Raw genomic sequence first — 19,822 nt, 5'->3', positions numbered from 1 at the left:
TGTGTTTTAGAATAAATTTTTAATATATTTATTTATATTAAAAGGGAATGAAAACAGAACATAAAGTTTATAGAGAAATAAATGATACAATTATGCTTGGAGGTGCATGCCTGTAATCCCAGCCCTCAGGAAGCTAAGGAAGAATCATTTTGAGTTCAAGATCCTGTGTCAAAATCCAAACCAAAAAAAAAAAAAAAAAAAAAAAAATCCAAACCAAACAAAGCTAAGACAACAAAAAGCCTGTTTCAGAAATCACTAAGATTCAACTACTGTCATATTTTGGGTGAAAAATAGTTTTTTAAATTAATTTTTGATTTATTTATTTTATCCTATGTATGAGTGTTTTATCTGCATGCATATATTTGTGCCATGTGTGCACAGTGCCCTCAGAGTCTAGAAGAAGGCATTAGGTCCACTGGAATGGGAGTTGGGGTGGTTGTTTCTACCATTTGGGTGTTGAAAACAGAATCTGAGTTCTCTGCCAGAGGAGACCATCTCTCTGGCCCCTGAAATGTAATATTTTTATTAAACTTCAATAATTTTAAAACAGAAAAGCAACCATTCATGTCAAAAGGGAGAGGGAAAAAAATCAAGAGAGAAGTAAGGAATATATAAGACAAAGCAAAACCTATTTAGAAGAAAATAAAGCTAAAACATCGATTAACAAAGCCCGTGTTTTCTTTGGGCATCGAAGTGTATAAATACCTAATAATTCTGACTAAGAAGTGAGAAAACTCAAATGACGTAGGGGTAAGAATTGTTACTGTGCACTGTGCAAGCTGTCTGCTTCCTTTTGTCTTTTCACTTGACACTCACTGGGCTGCCCCCGAGCTGGAGCTGGTGTCTGTAGGAAGCAGAGGCATCCCAAAATGGAAGGGAGTGGGAGCGGGCTCAGATAGGAGTTACTGGACAGCACTTAAGGCAATGCCATGGGCAAAATCAGCACATTGAAAGTGTCTGCCACTAAAACTTTCGTGAAGTCTAAGGTGATTATTGTACACATGCTAGAATATTTCAGACTGGACAACATCGGATATGCTGTGACTATCAAAATATTAAGTACTTGTGCCTTCTGAACCGGACTGATAGGCACAATGGTTGCAGTTGTCCGGCTGCGTTTGTCTCAAGGCGGACTTGTTTGGGGAAGCCATATGTCACTGCTTCTTTGAAATCCTAAAGCTGCTTCCTCTGTTTCTCTAAATTGCCCTCCCATGGGTCATCTTAGAGGCAACTCTGCCATAGGTAGCATCTCAGTGAATCTTCAGTAACTAAGAGTCTTGGGAAAAAAAAAGAATCAAGGGGCTGGGGATTTAGCTCAGTGGTAGAGCGCTTACCTAGGAAGCACAAGGCCCTGGATTCGGTCCCCAGCTCCGAAAAAAAGAACCAAAAAAAAAAAAAAAAAAAAAAAAAAAAAAGAATCAAGGGACTTTTCAACAAACGTATACATTACAACAAGCAAGCCAAGCCTCAGTTGCTACAGACTGTTGGCTCCTAAATTGAACATGTGATCCGATCTGGAATGGTAAATAAAACCAAGTTCTTTTACACACAGCATCACAATACCGGAACTTCACAAACTACATAAGCTAATGATCACAGAATCCTGTCCATTTCTCTGTTTTATTTTTATCCTTTTTGGAATAGGAACATCTCATCAAGAGTAGATGCTCATTTTCTCTGTAGACTCAGCAGAGAAATTCTTCACCCACTGGGAAATGAGGTTTAGTTGACCTAACCGTGACCTTTGGCTGAAGCTCCAAAAATGTTACTACTTGTAGCACACGTGATTAAAGATTACAAGATTCTGTAAATATGAAAATTTAAGAATTGCCTCTAATTGTCTATGTATTTTAGATGAAGTTGTTTATTCTAGTGACCCATTGAAGCTTTAAGTTCTTCAGGATATCTGTTTTTGTGCTCAAACCCCAAGCATCAGGCAACTGGGATGGACCATGGCTTACAGCATTTAGAATCCGTTTTTGGAACCTAAAAAGAAAGTTGGGGGAAAGAAAGGTGAAAGAATTGTTTAAAAACAAAAGAGAAAAACAATATAAAATGACCCATAAAACCAACAGATGGCAAAAATAGTTTCTTTTTCAGAAAGCATATAACCTATTTATTCATCGAATTTATTTGCTTAATTTGCATAGATTTTTTTTTCCCAATAGGAATTAGGTAATTTCAGATAAATGAAAAATATCTAATTCCTTGGCATAGTAAGGCAAAATGCACACAATACTGGCTTAGCTGAAAAGGACTAACAAAGTGTTCTTAAATACAACGGCAAGCATGGGGTATCCATGCGTTCAAGTAATGCACAAGACCTCTCTCCACAGCTAATCTGTCGGGCCCTTTGATTTTAGTGTGATGAGGTCCTGACCCTGGCAAACTCTAACTGGCCCAGACACAAGACTTCTTCCGTGTAAGTAAACGTTCACCAAAACTGAAACAGAAAAGAAACCGGGAGGCAGAAATGCTCTCTGGGAGAGTTACGTTCATCGCCTTTGTGAGCAGTAGAGAGCCTGTCCAAAGCTCGCATGCAAAACTGAAGCACTCGCTCATAGAATTTCACGATGCCGCCCCCCCCCCCCAAAGATTTTTGCAAGTTCAATATTGGCCTTTTTCTTTGGGTGATTTTTTTTTTTTAGCTTAAGGAAGCTAAAAGAAACAAAAACAAAAAACAAACAAACAAACAAAAAAAACCCCTAAATTAGTACAAAGTAGTCTTACATTAAAAAGTCACCTTTTTTTGGTTTAAAAAAGATGTAATCTTTAAGAACAAGCGCCTACTGTCAAACAGAAGTGGAGGGAGGAAAGATTAAACATATAGTAAGAGAAGGCTGACCACAGAAAGAGAAATGGAATGTCTACTTAGATTGTCAGGTGATTTCTTAAACAACCTTTACCTACATTAAAAAAAAAATGGGTAGATGGACTTCATTAAATTCAATCAAAACTGACCAGAGAAGTGACTTCATACTTATTCCACAAAGTAATATTTCCCACACATTCTTTCAAAAGCAGCAGCTGATGTGGTATAATAAATTTAAAGGCTGTTTGATTTTTTAAACGTTCCCTTCATGTGTCACGCAAGGAAGTAAGACAGAATGGCGATCCGAGCCATGGGTTGGTAGATTGACAGAGGAAGGCGAGAGGTGAGTAGATGCTGGATGATGTTGGGTGGAGAGCGATGGCTTCCACCACACCTGATGGGTAACAGGCATGAATGAAAGATGACAATGCCCTTGGAGCAGCTCACAACAGCAGAACTTTGGATGTGTGCTGCCCTGGGAGCATGACCGGAGAAGTTTGATTCCCATTTCACACCACTTGATGCTTTCAAGTTGGAGGGGTGAGTTCTAGTTTTGCAAATTTGTGTTGTGCTGATTTGGAAAGTGAGGGCGGATTTGATTGGGACGCTTGTTTTTCACGACTGTAAAACACACAGATCTGCTATAGGGCTCCTTCAGTGTTTGGGAGTAAGTAATTCTAGCAAAGCATTCAGGCATGGTGCAGCCGGGCCCTGGGCCTCTCTGAATGCACCTCTTCATCTGCTCCTAGGTTCAGCCTTCCTGCCCTGTAAAAGACACCTTGAAAGCAGCATGGTCCTTTCGCAGTAGCAAATACTCTGTCCTCACCCGGGAGGCCTACTGCGGGTGACAGGGTTCTCAGCAAACGCTGTTGTTCTATCTCCAAGATAACACAGTTTCATCACTGCTTTTGGAAAAGCAGGACTTTGAGTCAGTGGAATCTACCTGCTCAGAGCAAGCACTATTTAGACATGAGTTGCCACAAAGCCAACTCCACCCTTGTTGGTATTTGCATTATGTTAAAACACAGATTTCTATGAGATTTACCCAGGACCATGCCATGTTGATCCATCCCTGTCCCCCGCCCTCCAGGTGAGTGAAAAACCAAGTTAGCAAAACTGTTTTGGGTGAGTCCTTAGTTTCCCCTCCCCCTATTCCCTCTTCCCCATCCTTTCCCCTTCTCCCCTCACCCACCTTCCTTTGACAAGTGCCTGGGCCTCATTATGTGGTTTAAATTGGTCTTTAACTCATGACCATCATCTTGCCTGAGGGTTAGCGACAATCATGTGACTTTCCCTGCCCACAAAGGCCCTGCCCCATCCTTCCTGTAATACCGAGGAAAGGAGCAGGGGCAGAGATGGAAAGAGACGGGAGAGAGGACTTTCTATCTCCACTCGGCCCTGGCACTGCTGGATTTGGGGGTGCAGGGAGAGGCATGGTCTCTTGGGGCCTGGAGCAAGCACCTTCATCTGTGAGGGTTTATGAGGGTGTGGTTCTCAGGCCGGCAGGTTTGTTCTGTTCTGTGTTTAGGAAGGTTCTTGGCTCCCTGGAGGTGTGGGGACCTCTGTGTCAAAGTACTGAGCCTGGCATCCCCACCTCCCCCCTACCCACTCACCCCTGCCTCAGACCTACCTGCCCATCTGGTGTCCCCATCAAGTCCCTTTGACTCAATCTGGCTCATTCCTTTCTCTCCTCCCTTTTCTCTATTTTCTTCCCTCAGGCAAATGATCGACTTTCACGATTCTAATTACTACTTTGAACTAATGACTCATAAATCTGTCTGGAATTCTGCCCTTTTGTCAAATCTGGGCTAGTTAGCTTGTTGGCAAAATTCTTTGGCTGACTGGCTACCCCAAAGTCTAAAAGTGAACTTGGAAGGATTTCTTCTGCTGCCTACTGATGTGAGAGGCAGCCCAATCCTCCCACTCACGAGGAGCACAACTGTAGACCTAGCCTGGATTCTCGGCTGCCATTCCTTCATTGAATGGCAGGTTTGCATGACCCTCCCTCCTTACCTTCAAATGCCATTAACTTTGTCATGCTCACGACTCTGTCACCTCTTGACTACATCATAGCTTCCTGCCATCCCTTCTCAGGCTAATTCATGGTATAGCATCTATCAGGTTGCTTACGTGAGCATCTCATTCTCACCGTCACATGACCTTCAAAGTCCGCCTGCCCTCAGGATAGAACCCACTTTACATTTACGACTCTGTGTTCTAGTTCAGGCTTGCATCCCAGTTTATGCTCCAGATTTCCCTCTGCTCAGTGTCCCATCCAGGAAACCCACACTATCTGTGTTCTGAGACCTTCCTGGTGCTTTTCTCCTATGCCCTGTATTTGCTTTAATTTTCCCTCTACCCGGAATTCCTGTTCCTTCTGCCTGTATGTCTAGGTTTCATCCATTAGCCAGATGTTATCTGTCACCTTCTGTAGGTCTGTCACTTGCCTTGTCTGGTCTGTACTTTCTTCTTGCTCCACTCTCACTTAAAACATATATCATTAGATTCTAAGTCCCATGAGATGGATTTTTCGTTACATACTTATTTTTGTCAATACCTGCTCACGATTGTTAAATTAAATGTGAATGTGTATCTCACTGTGCCCTGTTCTCTCTTTACTCCTGGAGAGAAATGAGCCTAATAGTTTAAATATGCATGCACACACAGGAACATGGACACCACACACACACACACACACACACACACACACACACACACACACACACACTTGTCCGCCCTCACATCACAATCTGTGACTAACTTGGTGCACCTCTAGTAGAGAGTGTACTAAACATCCTTCATATTCATTTTAGAATCTGTCTTCAATAGTTTGGGTATGTTCAAGCCTGGTGGCATAGGGACATTTTAGTTGACATCATATTTGGATAATTGGTCAGTATTTATATAACATCCTTACTAAACCCACACACCTGCTCCTGCTTGCCACTGTGACTCAGTCAGAATCCCTCCTTTACTCAGTTCTCCATTGTGATGGTGAGGTTAAGAAGATCAGAAAACGTAAGGCTAAGAACTAGGGCCTATTTGGGAACAGATTAATGGTCCTCACTAACACTTGCTCATATGAGCTACAACAGTGATAAACACTTTTAAACCCAAGTTCATTTCCTTCTCATAGGGATACAAGCAAGTGGGTGGTTTTTCTCACTTTTAAAGACACAGTGAGTGGTCGAGCTGGGATTTGAGCCCAACTGTCTGATTTCATAACCAGTAACTCCAATCTTTTCTAATTGGTTATTTGGTAAGGTTCAATGATAGAAGCAAGAGAAACAAAACACTGCCAGCTCTATTGGAGTCCGCCATCCAGCTGGAGACAAAGGGCTAGAACACACCACGGAGGAGTGAATAGCTCACAGGGCTGTGCACCACCTCAGTGTGTAGTCTCTGGTGATGGAGGGTTTGTGTAGTAGTCCCTTGTTTCCATGCCTATCTCTTCATAGTCTTTGGACTCGTTGGGGGAATGAACGAGTCTTCCCTACTGTGCTTCTGTCTCAGTCTAATGCCTTGCTGCATATGTGAGAACCTGGAAATGGAGCTCTTGAGCTGAGCCAATCCTGTAAACAGGGTGGGGTGGTGGTGGGAGTAGTGCTTTCCCAGAAGACAATAAAATGCTGCAAGGTCAATGTGGGTGGAGTCACCCGAAGGGATCTTGGAGTAAGACAGCTCCAGGGGTGTGGAATATTGTAGGACTCCTCTCACACTTTCTGTTCCCTCTCCTTTAATTTCCTCATGATAATTTATTATTTTTAAAGCAATTAAAACTTGAGCTCCTTCTCTGGTTCCCTACAGCCTCCAAATCTCTCAGTGTTGCCTTTTGCTCAAGTCAACATGCAAAAGGGACTGGGCACGGAAGCAGCAGCAGTCTCATAGAGAGCTGCAAGTGGAAGCCACTCATGTTCTTAAAATTTCTAGTACTGAGTCAAGGGTGGTAGTTCATACCTTTTATACCTTTTAACCCAGTACTGGAGAGGCAGAGGCAGTATTCTGAGCCTGAATGTAGCTTGGTCTATATAGTGAGTTCCAGTACAACCAGGGCTATGTGGAGAGACCCTGTCCCTCCACACTAACCCCCCGCCCCACGCTGCGCCAAAATAAAAGGTAAAACATTTCTAGCACTCATATTTCCAATAATCTTGGCTGCTATAGTTTTACATGTGACCGTTCCCCAAATTTTTATGTGTTGGAAGCTTGGACCTCAGTGTTGGGGTGGGATATGCTGAAGCCTGGGGAGGGGGCTTGATTGGAAGACCTTAAGCCATAGGAGGATATGCATGTAAAGTTAATTAATTTACATTATAGTTAATCTCAGCCCAATACACCAAGACATTCCCATTCCTATCAGATTAGTACAAAAGTGTTAATCAAGCATTTTACAGTCTAGCCTGACGTCTTTCAAAGGAAGTGTGAATTCAGCACACACGTGCATTGCAGTGAGCTAAGCTAATATCTGGGTGGCACGTGACTATAGTACCAGGCTCTGCCTCGTTCAGGAAATGATACCGAGTAGCCCTTCTCCTGAGTAAGTGGTGAAGAAGGTAGATTGTGACAGAAGATTGCAGCACTCTTGAAAAGCAACAGTCCCCTGCAGCTCTCCACGTTCCCCTCTATAAATATAAGAAAACCCCACAACTTCCTACTCAAAAATTCATACCAGCAACTTCCATTTTTCACAAGAAGACATCCTGCTTGTGGGGTTGGTGAATTTACGTTTGAATTGACACGTGTCCTGTGTCCCTGCACTGAGAACCACGAAAAGGGGTACAGACATTTACAGACAAGATGGAGGTCATCCCATACCAGGTTTGTAAACTGGTCCTCACAGGCCATTCGAATTACTTCTGCTGTGGCAGGGCTGTTTATGGCCAAAATCAGGGGCAGGCCTCTCTCCTTGCGGGCGGCAGCCACGGCAGCAGCAATAGCGAAGAACACAGAAGAACCTAGAAACATTCCAGCTTCACCAAGGCCCTGGGGATGTTGGGAGGGAAGACAAAATAAGAAGCCTTTTAGAAACCTGGATCTGGACCGGGACAGAGACATGAGGGCTGGGGAATTGGCCTGAGCTGACGCAGTGACTCTGAAGAGATTCCCTCCTTTTGGTTCGTGTGTCCTTGCAGCAATCTTGCTGGTTGGTGGGTAGGCCCTCTGACAGATTAAGGACTGTTTGCTTAGCTGTCCCCAACACCCGAGCCATGCAGGAGTACGGTTAATGCTTGTTCCTCAAGTCCACCAAGGACTCAGCATGTATTTTCTTGGTTGCTTCTTGCTGTTTCTAAATCACGGCCTACTTGGGATCATTCTTCTCTGAAGATAACAGTCTTTCCAACCACCCTTAGGATCCATCCCAGAAGAGCCTGAACTCTGCTACAGGGCCAGTTTCTGTTTGTTTAGGAAGGTGGTTGGACCTCAAAGGAACTCAAACTCTGGTGGAAGATTGGCCAAGGTAGTAATCCTGATGCTGGTTACACTTGCCAAACAATGAGAACCAGGCCAAGCCTGGCATGCCCATGCCCAAGGGGACCATGTGGTTTCAGCCGAAGCTACCTACTGTGCCAACAGGGCTTTTAAGGGATGAGGATGGTATAGAAATACCTTGATTAATGGCTGACGATCTTGGTGGGGCCTATGCCAAGGATTTACCCTTCTTAGTCTGAATTAACTCGGCGACAAGGGTTCAAGGGCTTTCTCAAGATATAGAGGGTACTGTAAAGAGTTAAAGTTTCATCAAGGCATACCAGCAAGCCCTGATGGATTCCATGGAAGATGGTGTCTGCCATTGAAAGTCTATGACTTAGAAGTCTCCTGGGGTAAAACTCAAGCATCCTTTACCACTGTGCTTGACACAACACTCCTACTCCTGTCCTGAGTGGAAGCCACTGTCTTGTATGCTGTGGGGTATTCTGACTGCCTGTACAGGCTGACTCATGTACCAGACTGCAAAGGTAGGGGGGTAACTGAACCCTGATGGGGGTAGGCAGCCTTCCACTCATGGCTAGAGATGAGGGGACCAGAACCTGTATAAACAGCTCTGACTGAATATGCAGGTAGGAGATAGATACCCAAGGAAGTGAGTGAACCCCCAAAATAAAATGTATGTGAAGACAGGACAATTGTGGTCCCCTGCATGACCTGAGAAGGCAGAGATGGCTTTTACTGAAAAGATGCCGTATGAGGTGAGAGGGTACGTGCCAGGTGAGAAAGGAAAGATGAGTCCCAGGTAATGTGTAAGTTCATGCATGAGCTTGAAGGGCTCAGGGCACCCATGTATTTATTTAAATACTAATATAGACATCTCTGGGAAAGTTCATTGCAGATGTGATTAGCATTGGCTTTAAGCTATTACTAGCTTTGATGATATGTGTGAAGTTTCTAAGAGCACAACAAGTTTCTCCCAGGAGGGAGGAGTGATTCTGCCTCAGGACCTCAGTACAGAAACCCTGCCTGACTTTCTAGCCTGCTGCCCCACTGCTCTAGATCTTAAATTTGTCAGTTCTATAACTATGTGAGCCAATTCCTTAAAATAAATCTGTGTGTACCTGTACAGATATATATATATACATATATGTAGATTCACATGCAAATAAACATAAATATGCATGCATTGTATATAACACACACATAACATATGCAAGTGTGTATATCCATAATACCCAGATAGAGCCCATTGGTTATTTGTCTAGAGAACTCTGACACAGGTGCCATTAAAGGCATCAGGAAGAAAAGAGCCGGCTTAATTCAAAGGAGTGAAAAGAGCTTTGTGGCTAGAAAGGATGGTACGAGGTGTCTCGGGGGTGATTGCCAGGCAGACTATGCAGGGCTCTGGGAGCCATGTTAAGAGCTGTATCTTATTATCAACTCAAGGGAAGCCACCAAAGGATTTTTACTATGAATCTTACTTTCTTTCTAGTCTTATACTCTGTGGTTAATTTGTTATCTTAACAGATCAAATATGCCTTAACTCATATAATATGCCCAAGAATTTCTTCAAGCAGCGACTAATGCTGAAGACTGGAGAGGTAGAGGAGGATGAGGATCCAGGGCCTTTGAAAAAGTTCTTGAGTTGCTCATTGCTCCACCTATTCTTGTCCAGCCAGGTCTTCAGGCTGCCTCATCAATAGTTGGGTCTCCTTGGCAATAGAAGCTAACAGGTTCTCATGCTATAAACCCTTTGCTCTTGATGGGCCAAGAGGGATTGAGATGGGCAAAAGGGATCTTGTGGCTGTGTTTCTACACAGTCATGACTGAACAGATGATGAGGACATGTTATGAGAAATGTGTCATTGAACAATTTTATCATTCCTCAGCTGCACGAGAGGACAGTTACAAGGTCACCAAGCCATAGAGCGTGGCACATTTGCCTTTGCCTAGGTGGTCTGTCATTGCATCAAATGTCTTCACAGGGCTGGTGAGCACTCCCACATGTGTTAGACTACGTATGCCTTCCAGCAACTCGGGGGGTGAGTGTCCTGCCCAGACTTAGTTGGCTTCCATGGCAGAAGTGGGATCAGGTGGGATCACCATGTTTTGACAGCATGACGTAACCTCCACACCTCAGCAGGCTGCTTCTGAGAAAGGAGAGTGTCTAGGCCAAGGGCAGAGGGATTAACATCATAACCAACCAAGAGTCTACGTAATCCTCCAGAAACCTAGGAATACCAGGCTCTACAGGTAATTTGGCATTGGGAATCTACTCAAACTCCCAGAGACTGGCAGTGTGAGCTAGATCTTAATTTAAGAGGAGAGACTAGAGTATTTACAGAGTGCTGGGCTGGTGACTTCCCGCCATCAAATCCATAAGGGAAATAGGTCAAAGGTTCCTTGAGAGGCTTAAGTCAGTCAGGAATCTATAAATGACAGTCCATTATGACCATGGGGAATACCTGGACGGACAATGCCATCACCTTGACCCCAGAGATCGGGTCTTTCATGCTTAAGGCTAAAGTGGCATCTTCAGGTGTTTGCAGGTATCTGATGAGTGAATGGGAGAGTGAATGCCTGTCAAAGCTGAGTATCCTTAGCCTTTCTTTGCATTTCTACAAAGCCTGCACTTCTCTTGTCACATCTGAGATATGGACACTGGGACTCAGGTCACTTAGACAGATGAAACTAGGCCACGCTCCCAAACTTTATACCATGCCCTGCTGTAGTTAGTATCAGTTTCTCCCACACAATGGTGTGTTTCCTGGTTACTGTTGTTTGAACATGTCTGCCTAAACTCAGGTGCTGGCAACTTATTCTCTATACATGGCGAGGTATGACATTTAGGAGGTGGTTAGGTCGTTAGGGCTCCACCTTTGGGAATGAATTAGTGTTATTGCAGGCGTGGGTATGTTAGAAGGCAAGCTTGACCTTTTTCTCAGAATCAATATGCTGTATCTTCTGCCATGGTATAATGCAGCAAGAAGTCACTACCAGGTGTGGCTTGTTAATTTTGGACTTTGCCACCTTTGAGATGCAAAAGAGTTTCTCCTAAATCACTCTGCCTCTAGTATTATGGTATAGCAATGCAAAGCAGATTAAGCCACCAACACCTGGCTTTTCCTGCCCTTCAGGTTACAGGGTGAGTTTCCCACCTCCTGTCCTGCTACTTGTGTTAAGCAATCTTACAGGTGTCTGCCTGTCCTCATTATGCATTGCTTCCCCGTTGCCTTAGAAGACTTTTCCTCTTCCTTCTGGCTGGGATGAGGAAACTATGTGTTTTCCGTATACACACTTCGGAGTGCAGTCCTACACTGATATGGGCATTTTGATCGATGGTGGACAGGATATGCAACAATGGTCCCGCATGTCTATAAGGGAACGCAAGAATGTTTATTGTTTAGAGACATCGCGGCCATGTGACGCCATTGCACCATACATTGTCCCAGTGTTTGCTGTGAAGATGCTGATCTAGACAGAATACTGCCCCGTCAGTTGTAAAGCAGCATGGCAGTCTAAGAGCAGTACAAGCACACGGAGAACGTGGTACTCAGTAATGAACAACTGTGCTTTGGCTTGATTTGCCATGCTTTGTTGCTATCTTAGAATACACATATGTTTGTTTTAAAAAGCTGACTGTAAAACAGAATACCATGTCCCATTGGCAGCAGCTTCACACAGTTTGTGTTCCTGTGTGTCCCACATACACACAGGGCCCATGTTAAGTGACTGGTGCATAGTATTTAAGTTTGTTATATATGTTATATTATTCCTATGGAAGCCCTGGAGATCACCCCAGACATGTGCTGAGACCTACAAACTCAGAGGACAAATGCCTCTCAGGGCCTAGCACTGTGGCTAACGGACAGACAGACAAGCCAAATCCCTCAAATGAGGTTCCCTCTTCTTACCTATAACACAAACCCAATGGGAAGAGTGCAAGGTGGGGGAGGAGGAGGAAGCTAGGAGACAGAGATGATAGTGTTCTGGGTCAAGAGGTATCTTCTAACCTACACTTTCCTTGGCTGAAAATAAACACCTGAACAGGTGGACCATAGGGAGAATTGTGAAATGTCATTGGCCTTCTCCCTGTGAGTGTGAAACTGTTCAAGGTGACAGTCCCTTAAGTTTGGCAACAAGATAGATTATTCCAGGATTACAAGAGTATCAGCACCCAGGGAGGGGGCAGTATATCATTGCTAATGTCCTTATGAGGGTACAGAACAGGTGCATCCTCTTGGAAAGAGCATGAACAAAGATCACGTTCATGGACATGAGCAGAGCCTGCAACGGCTCAGCTCTGTAACACACACACACACACACACACACACACACACACACACACACACACACACACTTTTACAGGATGTTGCCTTGCCCAGGCTTCCTGTCATCTATTTCACAAAGATTTGGATCTTCCCAAGGCAGATTATTTTGATGTTATAAAAAACGGAAACGGATTCTGGAAAAATATATTGTGATCTACCTAATTGTAATTTAATGCAGAAAACCCTGTGTGTTGATATAAGCTTCTAGTTCTTGAGCTTTTTATGAAGTCATTGAAATCAAAAGTTTTTCAGTCTGAGACTTACTCTGGAATGGTCTTAAATTCATGACATTTGATAAGGTGGAACAAGGGTGTTAGACCTCACTCCATGATGCTTACAAGACAAATTATACTGAGCCTACCACATCTCACATGAACTATATGTGTGCTATTGCAAACAGTGTCTCACCAGCTTTCTTTGTATTATAAACCATGGAGATATCTACAGGTCATATTTTTCTAGTAGTATATATAAGTGTGATGGGTATATGCACGTATGACATCTAAGAAATGAATCCTTTTCCTTGTTGTGTAAAACATTTTGATATTTTCTTTTATTTTTTTTTTTTTTTTTTTTTTTTTTTTTTTTTTTTTTTTTTTTTTTTTTGCGTTTCATCATTTATTTAGATGTTGAAGCTCTCGCACTAAGTTTTTACAAGCTGGTGAACACTGACAAACTATTTCTCCCACAGAACTATAACCACACATTCCCAGACAGTATAAATATATGGTTGAACTAACATTAATACACATCACCATTTTATCGATTACATAATAAAACAAATGATCAAGTATCCAATTATTAAGTTACATAGCTCAAAAGGCGTATAAAATATTTCTGCTCAGTTCACTAGCAGATCCCACTTTTACTTTTTTGCAAGAGATTGGGAAGAGAAGGGGAAAACCATAATTCAAACAAGTTGGAAAACCTCAGATAGGTATGGAAAACACAAGAATTTCAGAAATTTTGATTAAGTGGTTAGCTACAACAATGTATCTCTACGTCTTAAAAATATTTACTAAATTAAAGAGCATACTCTACATGTTCTGCACAAGACAAAGGCAACATATTACTAAAAATATTTAATAGCCTCCTCTCCTTTCTTGTTCAGGCCCTCCCTGTCAGGTTGCACCCGAGTGCAAACATTAAATTAACTATAAGGCTTTTTGTCTGGAGACATTATTGAAGATATGTGCTTCTGTAACAAAGTTGATTTTCAAATGGAGGTTTCCCAAAACAGCACAAAATAAGACAGAGACATTAAATAATCATTGCAAGACTTAAAAGATAGCTAAGCAAACCTGATGTGTTCTGGTGTAAGTGTGGGAGATGTAAACATAGAGTGAGCAGGCAGATAACAAGAGAAGCCCTGCGGTGTTTGAAATGACTGAAGGAATACACCATGGAAGGTCTGGAGAGTTCTTAGTTCTTGGAATTTTGGTTCTGTATGATGCTAAAAATATACAAGTATTGTGCTGGGTATTTTGGCACCTAATCCTTCTAAATTCCTTATAGACTAATAATATTCTGGCACAGGAGTACATTTAATGACATTACTCAATACCTTATTTTAGGAAAGGTCAATTGGTACAAATAATAAGCACATTTTAAATGCTGACCAGCAAAAATCTTTTGCTAAGTGTCCAAACGTGTTGATCATAGCCCAATTATAGAGGTTGCAATTCTGTCAAGCTTGTGGCCTGGTAAAACTTTTTCAATATTCCCCTGGAGCTTCCACAGGTAAGTGGACACATTGGGTAAATAACAAATCAGGTCCCATCTGAAGTTCCTCTTCCAAGGCAATGGCATCAGGCACCCCAGTTTTATTGAATACAACAGTTGTTTCTATGACCGTTGGAATCCTTGAAGCGGAGCCGCATTTTAGGACGGTACTTCTCCAGGTACAGAAGTTGCTTGCTGTTAAAAGCTCCGCGCCGCTTTTGTCTTATGAATTGTACTGCATCTTCATATTTCATTCCACCTTCAATTAATGCTAGGGCAACAAGCACCGGAGCTCTGCCAAGGCCTGCGACACAATGGACAGCAATACAGCAACCAGGTTCTTCACGAAACTTAATCTTCACAAGACTTAACCAGTCATCAACAATCTGGTTGGATGGTGGTGCACCATCATCAAAAGGCCAGTCAAGAACATGAATGCCTTCTTTCTCCACAAGAGTAGTGTCGTAAGTTGCTTCGCATACTCTTACTATTGTGGTAACTCCATACTTCTTAAGTTCCTCTATAAATTTGTTTAAGGTCGCATTGGTTGGATTGTGTGTAATAAGAAATCTCATGTTCTTGTATGTGACTTCCACAGGAGCAGGGCGGTTCATTCGAGCCATGTTAATTTAGTTTAAAAAAACACCCAATAGGGTTATGAAAGAATTAAAAAATTGAATACAGAAATGATTCCAAACAAAAACTGAAAACCAAAACAAAACAAAACAAACAAACAAAAAAAAAAACCAAAACAAAACCAAAAAACAACCTGAAGTCTACTTCAATATTCAATATACTCCACTTGAAATTCTCAGTGCTTTGAGTATGAGTCGGGAGAAACGGGCAATGAAATGAACCTCCTCACAAGAAGCAGTGACTCTTCAATCCAGGAATACTGAGGCGATACAAAGGAAGTGCACTGAGGTTTACCCCATCCAGGTCTGAGCTCTTGGAAAATGCTCTGCAGATTTCAATTCAACACGACTGTGTCCAGGCTATCCACTCTTATGGGGGCTTCTTGGTGGAGTAGTAATGAATTTCTACAGTTCACTTGTCTGCATAGAGGTCGTGCTGTGCCTGGCAGTAGTCTCCACTGCCCTTCAGAAACTCCATAAATGTGTGACCGAGAACACCACAGAAAGGAATATGTCTACTCATTGAAGATTGTGGCCTAATCATACAGCCGATCCCGAGGCGGCGCAGGCGGCGGCGGCAGGGCAGGCGGCGGTGGGCGTCGCGGGGCGGCGGCGGCGATGCAGGCGGCGGGGGCACCAGACGACCATGCAGTGAGCTGCCCGAGGAGCGTCGCCGAGCCGGCCGCAGCCCAGAGCCAATGCGCGCGCCCAGGCCGATATTTTCTTTTATTAAACTTCATTAAATTGGTGACTTGTGATTTAGTAGATTAATTTTATGATGCTCTCGGTGGCTGTTCACAATATTGCAGATTGTGTGTGTGTGTGTGTGTGTGTGTGTGTGTGTGTGTGTGTTTGGATAGAGAATAACAAAACTCAGTTCAACCTGTCTAACGTTAGTAGATGTTTCTCATGTTTAGCCTCTGCTTTGGGACTGAAAGATACAGGAGATAGCTTTGTTTCCAAAGTGCTTACAAGGTAAGTTACTTACTGGTGAACAAAGGTTGTGTGGGAAACACCAATAGAATGACATTTAAAGCTGGGCAGAGAAAGGGATGCCATCGGTAAGAAAAAGCAGAAGGAGTGGGAAATTATTTGTGATCCAAGGAGACAGAGAGAGGGGTCAGTAGGAGAAATCTGATGAGAAGTCAGTGGGGATAAGAGATAAAAAGGTCTCTCACTGTATCCAGAGCACTGAGGTCTCTGGGGACAGTTGTTTAAATAGCATGGAGAGATTGGGAGGCAGATCACAGAGTTGAGAAGCAAGCAGGTTGCATGCTCTATTAACACACTTAAATCGGATGTGATCCGGGGCAGGTGTGTAAGGTTGACTGCAGTCTGGAACTACACGTTGGCCTATTTGCATTGAACATTTCGTCCCATCCATCCTTTCAGGGCTTCTGCACAATGCAAACAGTGACCATTCTCCAGTCCTGTAGCTGGGAAGCATCAGCATTACTGTCCAAAGCAGGATGCTGACCCAGCCCTTTTTCTTTTGTGACACTGGGATAGGATGTAGGAGCTCGCGCATGCCAGGCAAGTGCTCCACCACCCAGCTACATCATCATTCCTCAATCCATCTTCCTCGGCTAATCATCCAGGACATGTACAGACGGTAAACAGAATGAAGCCTGACCATATATACTTACCTTAGAAGAGTAGATGGCTTTGGGGTTTTGGGTTGGTGTCAACAATGATACATGGAATTCTTCTGGGATGTCGCTAACTGATGCTATTTTGTACTGGTGTGGACCACGGGTGTATAGGACTCCTTCAGGGGAATATTTCAGTTCCTCTAGAGTATAAAGTCCAAGACCTTGAACAAATGCCCCTTCGATCTGAGACAAAGAAAGGAATGAATGTCACCTTTTAAATTATGTGCTGACTTTCCAAGTACCAGCAAAGACTGTCGTCTTTCTTTTACATGAAGACTCCCTTTGGAGTCTAGGTATTTTAGCTCCCTGTGTTCTACCTGCAGATGTGAACAATGGCTATCAAAGCCCCTGGGTAGATTTCCAGAAACTATCAGGACTTGTTACAAAGAACAATGATGCTTATTAATGGTTGGATGAGTCATTTGCTTAGAAGTGATTTTAGAGACAGATGTCTGAGGTCCCTGGGGTCCATCGCTTGTAACGACTTATTCATACCCCCAATCTTTCAGTGGATAGAAAGACAGCTCTTTTTCTAGTTACTAAAGTGTCCGTTCCAAGGATGGTAGCAAGATCTTGGATCTTCCTTTTCTCAGGAGAGAGGTTCTCAGTATGTATTGTTAGCAATGGGTTTGTATCCCACAGTCTGAGCTCTTTCTGCCTCATTTCAAAGTCTAAATCCTAACACCATCTGTTTACTGTTTCTTAGTTCAATAGCTATTTGAGTTGATTCTCACTCCATAAAAATGAGAGCCAAAGGCATTTTTTTTTTCAATTAGTGGTCAATGGGGCAGGGCTCAGCCTATTGTGGGTGGTGCCATCCCTGGGCTGGTGGTCCAAGAAACTATAAGAAAGCAGGCTGAGCAAGCTATGGGAAGCAATCCAGGAAGCAGCACCCCTCCACAGCCTCTGCATCTGCTCCTGTCTACAGGTTCCTGCCCTGCTTGAGTTCCTGTCCTGACTTCCTGTGGTGATGGACAGCAGTGTGGAAGTGTAAGCCGGATAAACCCTTTTCCTCCCCAACTTCCTTTTCGGTCATGGTGTTTCATGACAGCAGTAGAAACCCTGACTAAGACACCGCTCTGTCTATGAACTAACTAAAGTAGATTTCTACTTGATTTAATTTGTGTTTATACATTCTACTTTTTAGTAAGGTGGGAAAAAATAGTTTTACTTGTCTTTAGAAATATATATATATATATATATTTTTTTTTTTTTTTAAAAAAAGCAAAAAATGAGAGTCAAGGAAAGAACAGTGTTTTCCAGAGGACCCAGGTTTGATTCCCAGCACCCACATGTAGTTCACAACTTCTGTAATGCCAGTTCCAGGGGCGCTAATGCTCACTTTTGGCCTCTGTGGTCCCCAGACACACACAAGCACAGACATGCATGGAGACAAACACTCATAAAATAAAATTTAATAAGGAAAAATGTTAGGAACTATAAATGCCTACAAGTGTTATGCAGAAAGGGACTGTCAGACATTGAATTTGTTCATGCTGTAATGCACTGAATACTGGGGTTACATTAGAACCATAGTGACTATGTACTCCTGTGGATCTTCCCTGTGGAGTTAAAGCCCCCAACCTTGTCCCTCTCTAGCCCTCCCCCCTCCCATCCAATCATGATCCTGTTGCTGATGTGGTTTCAGTTACCCCTCCCCCACCGAGCACTTCCAACTAGATGAATTCTGCTCTGCCCTGAAGCTTAGACCAAACTTTTTGGCCATTTCACTTGGATCTCTCACAAGCTTCCTGAAGTCAACATACCCAAGTGGTACCCATACTGCCCTCTTTGAAGTGTGTGCCCTTTTTATTTGCATTTCTGCCCATTGGGGCATATTCTTATGTGTAAAACAATGCAAAGAGAAAACAACTTTAGAGAATTGGCAAGCTCTTCACTGACACCCAGAAGACAGAGCCAGCCTTAGAGCCTGTGTCCACGGGGGAAAACGGGGCTGGATAACAAGGCACTGCCTACCTGGCCTATGTCCACAGCAGGGTTTATACTGAAAGATCCATCCATGACAATGTCAGTTCTGATGTTCTGTGGAGAAAACACATGGTTGCAGTGTATACTCCATTTTGTAAATAGTAAATGCTTGCTTTGATTAGGGCATAGGTGATTATGAAAAGTCACGACAAAGTTCTGCTGTCCGTAAAGGTCATGAAAACATCAAATGTTATTAATTAAGCTGTGTTTCTTGCGATAAACACAAATCAGGCATTATTGATCAAGCGGCGACCAGAGAGTTGTTGACGTGGAGTCTCCCAGCAGTTTTTAAATTCACAAGTACCTGATATTAGCCCATCCTCCTACAAAACAGAGGTTGTAAACTTTGTCTTAATCAATCCTAAAACCAGACAGCCACCCAAAATAGTTGTCATAGAGATGAAGTAATAATGAGCAGGGTGGCTACGAGGATAAACATATGAAGAAAACCAGGCAGTAAAATTATACACAGAGGTGAGAACATTCCTATAAAATTGCAAAGAAAATATTAAAGTTAAATATCTTAAAATACATAGGATGTTATTTTAAAATAGTAATATTGTAGAAAATATTTTATCTCATGTTTTTGTTTTGTTTTGCCTTGTTTGAGACATGTCGTCACTGCGTAGCCCGGACTTGCTCGAAACTCTCTGTAGTGCAGGCTGGACTCGAACCCACAAACTTCCTGTTCTATCTCCAAGGGCGTGAAAGGGATGCTGCTACACACTTCACTGCTTTTTACTTACTGTGTATGAGGCCTGGGGCGAGTGTTATGTGTCGTGTCTTATTGAACTAGCACCAGTGGCCTCACAGGTGTGTTTTAAATTATTCTTCTTACGCCCCATTCTTTCTTTCTGGTTTCTTTCCAGGACGACTTGTAATTGAGAACCTCTTGTAGCTTTTGCTGGAAAAGTCCATTGGCATCTATATTTCCACAGCAGGTATATTCTATTTTTTTCTTACGATATACTTCTCCTCAGCTCCTAGTCACTAACTTTTTTTTTATAGTCTTCTCTTTTTGGGAAAAAAAAGTCCAACTAGATACATTTCTTTGAGGATCTTAAACACTCATCTGAATCATTTCCCCACTGAACCCTTCTCATAGAGACAAGATGTCCCATTTGGTGGATTTGTATGGCCTTTGGTTTTTCCCTGTGTGCTTTTAACTTTTGAGTAGCACACTCATCCCTAGCGGGGTCTCTTGTTTTCTCTCTAGCCATTCTGCTCTGATGGTTTTATGGTTGTCACCTT

The 19,822-nt window shown here is 42.9% G+C and overlaps 1 protein-coding gene and 1 pseudogene across 8 annotated transcripts in view; both read right to left on the bottom strand.

Annotated features, from left to right (window-relative positions):
- The window catches only part of Aox3 (aldehyde oxidase 3), an 86,313-nt gene continuing 66,491 nt past the window's right edge, over positions 1-19,822 (bottom strand). For 6 of the 8 annotated variants that reach the window (XM_039084037.2, XM_039084038.2, XM_063267571.1 and 3 more), the window contains 4 exons: positions 18,560-18,625; positions 16,577-16,765; positions 7,628-7,795; positions 1-1,986 (listed from right to left, as the gene is read on the bottom strand). In XM_039084037.2, coding sequence (XP_038939965.1) covers positions 1,933-1,986; positions 7,628-7,795; positions 16,577-16,765; positions 18,560-18,625 — 477 coding nt within the window. In that variant the 3' untranslated portion in view covers positions 1-1,932. The remainder of the gene's footprint in view (positions 1,987-7,627; positions 7,796-16,576; positions 16,766-18,559; positions 18,626-19,822) is intronic. The other 2 variants (NM_001008527.2, XM_039084036.2) reach the window with 2 other exon arrangements.
- On the bottom strand, positions 14,397-14,918 carry Ptp4a1-ps5 (protein tyrosine phosphatase 4A1, pseudogene 5; annotated as a pseudogene).

This window comes from Rattus norvegicus, chromosome 9 (genome assembly GCF_036323735.1).
Source record: "Rattus norvegicus strain BN/NHsdMcwi chromosome 9, GRCr8, whole genome shotgun sequence".
Lineage (NCBI taxonomy): Eukaryota > Metazoa > Chordata > Mammalia > Rodentia > Muridae > Rattus > Rattus norvegicus.
This window is presented reverse-complemented; position numbering and strand designations above follow the sequence as displayed.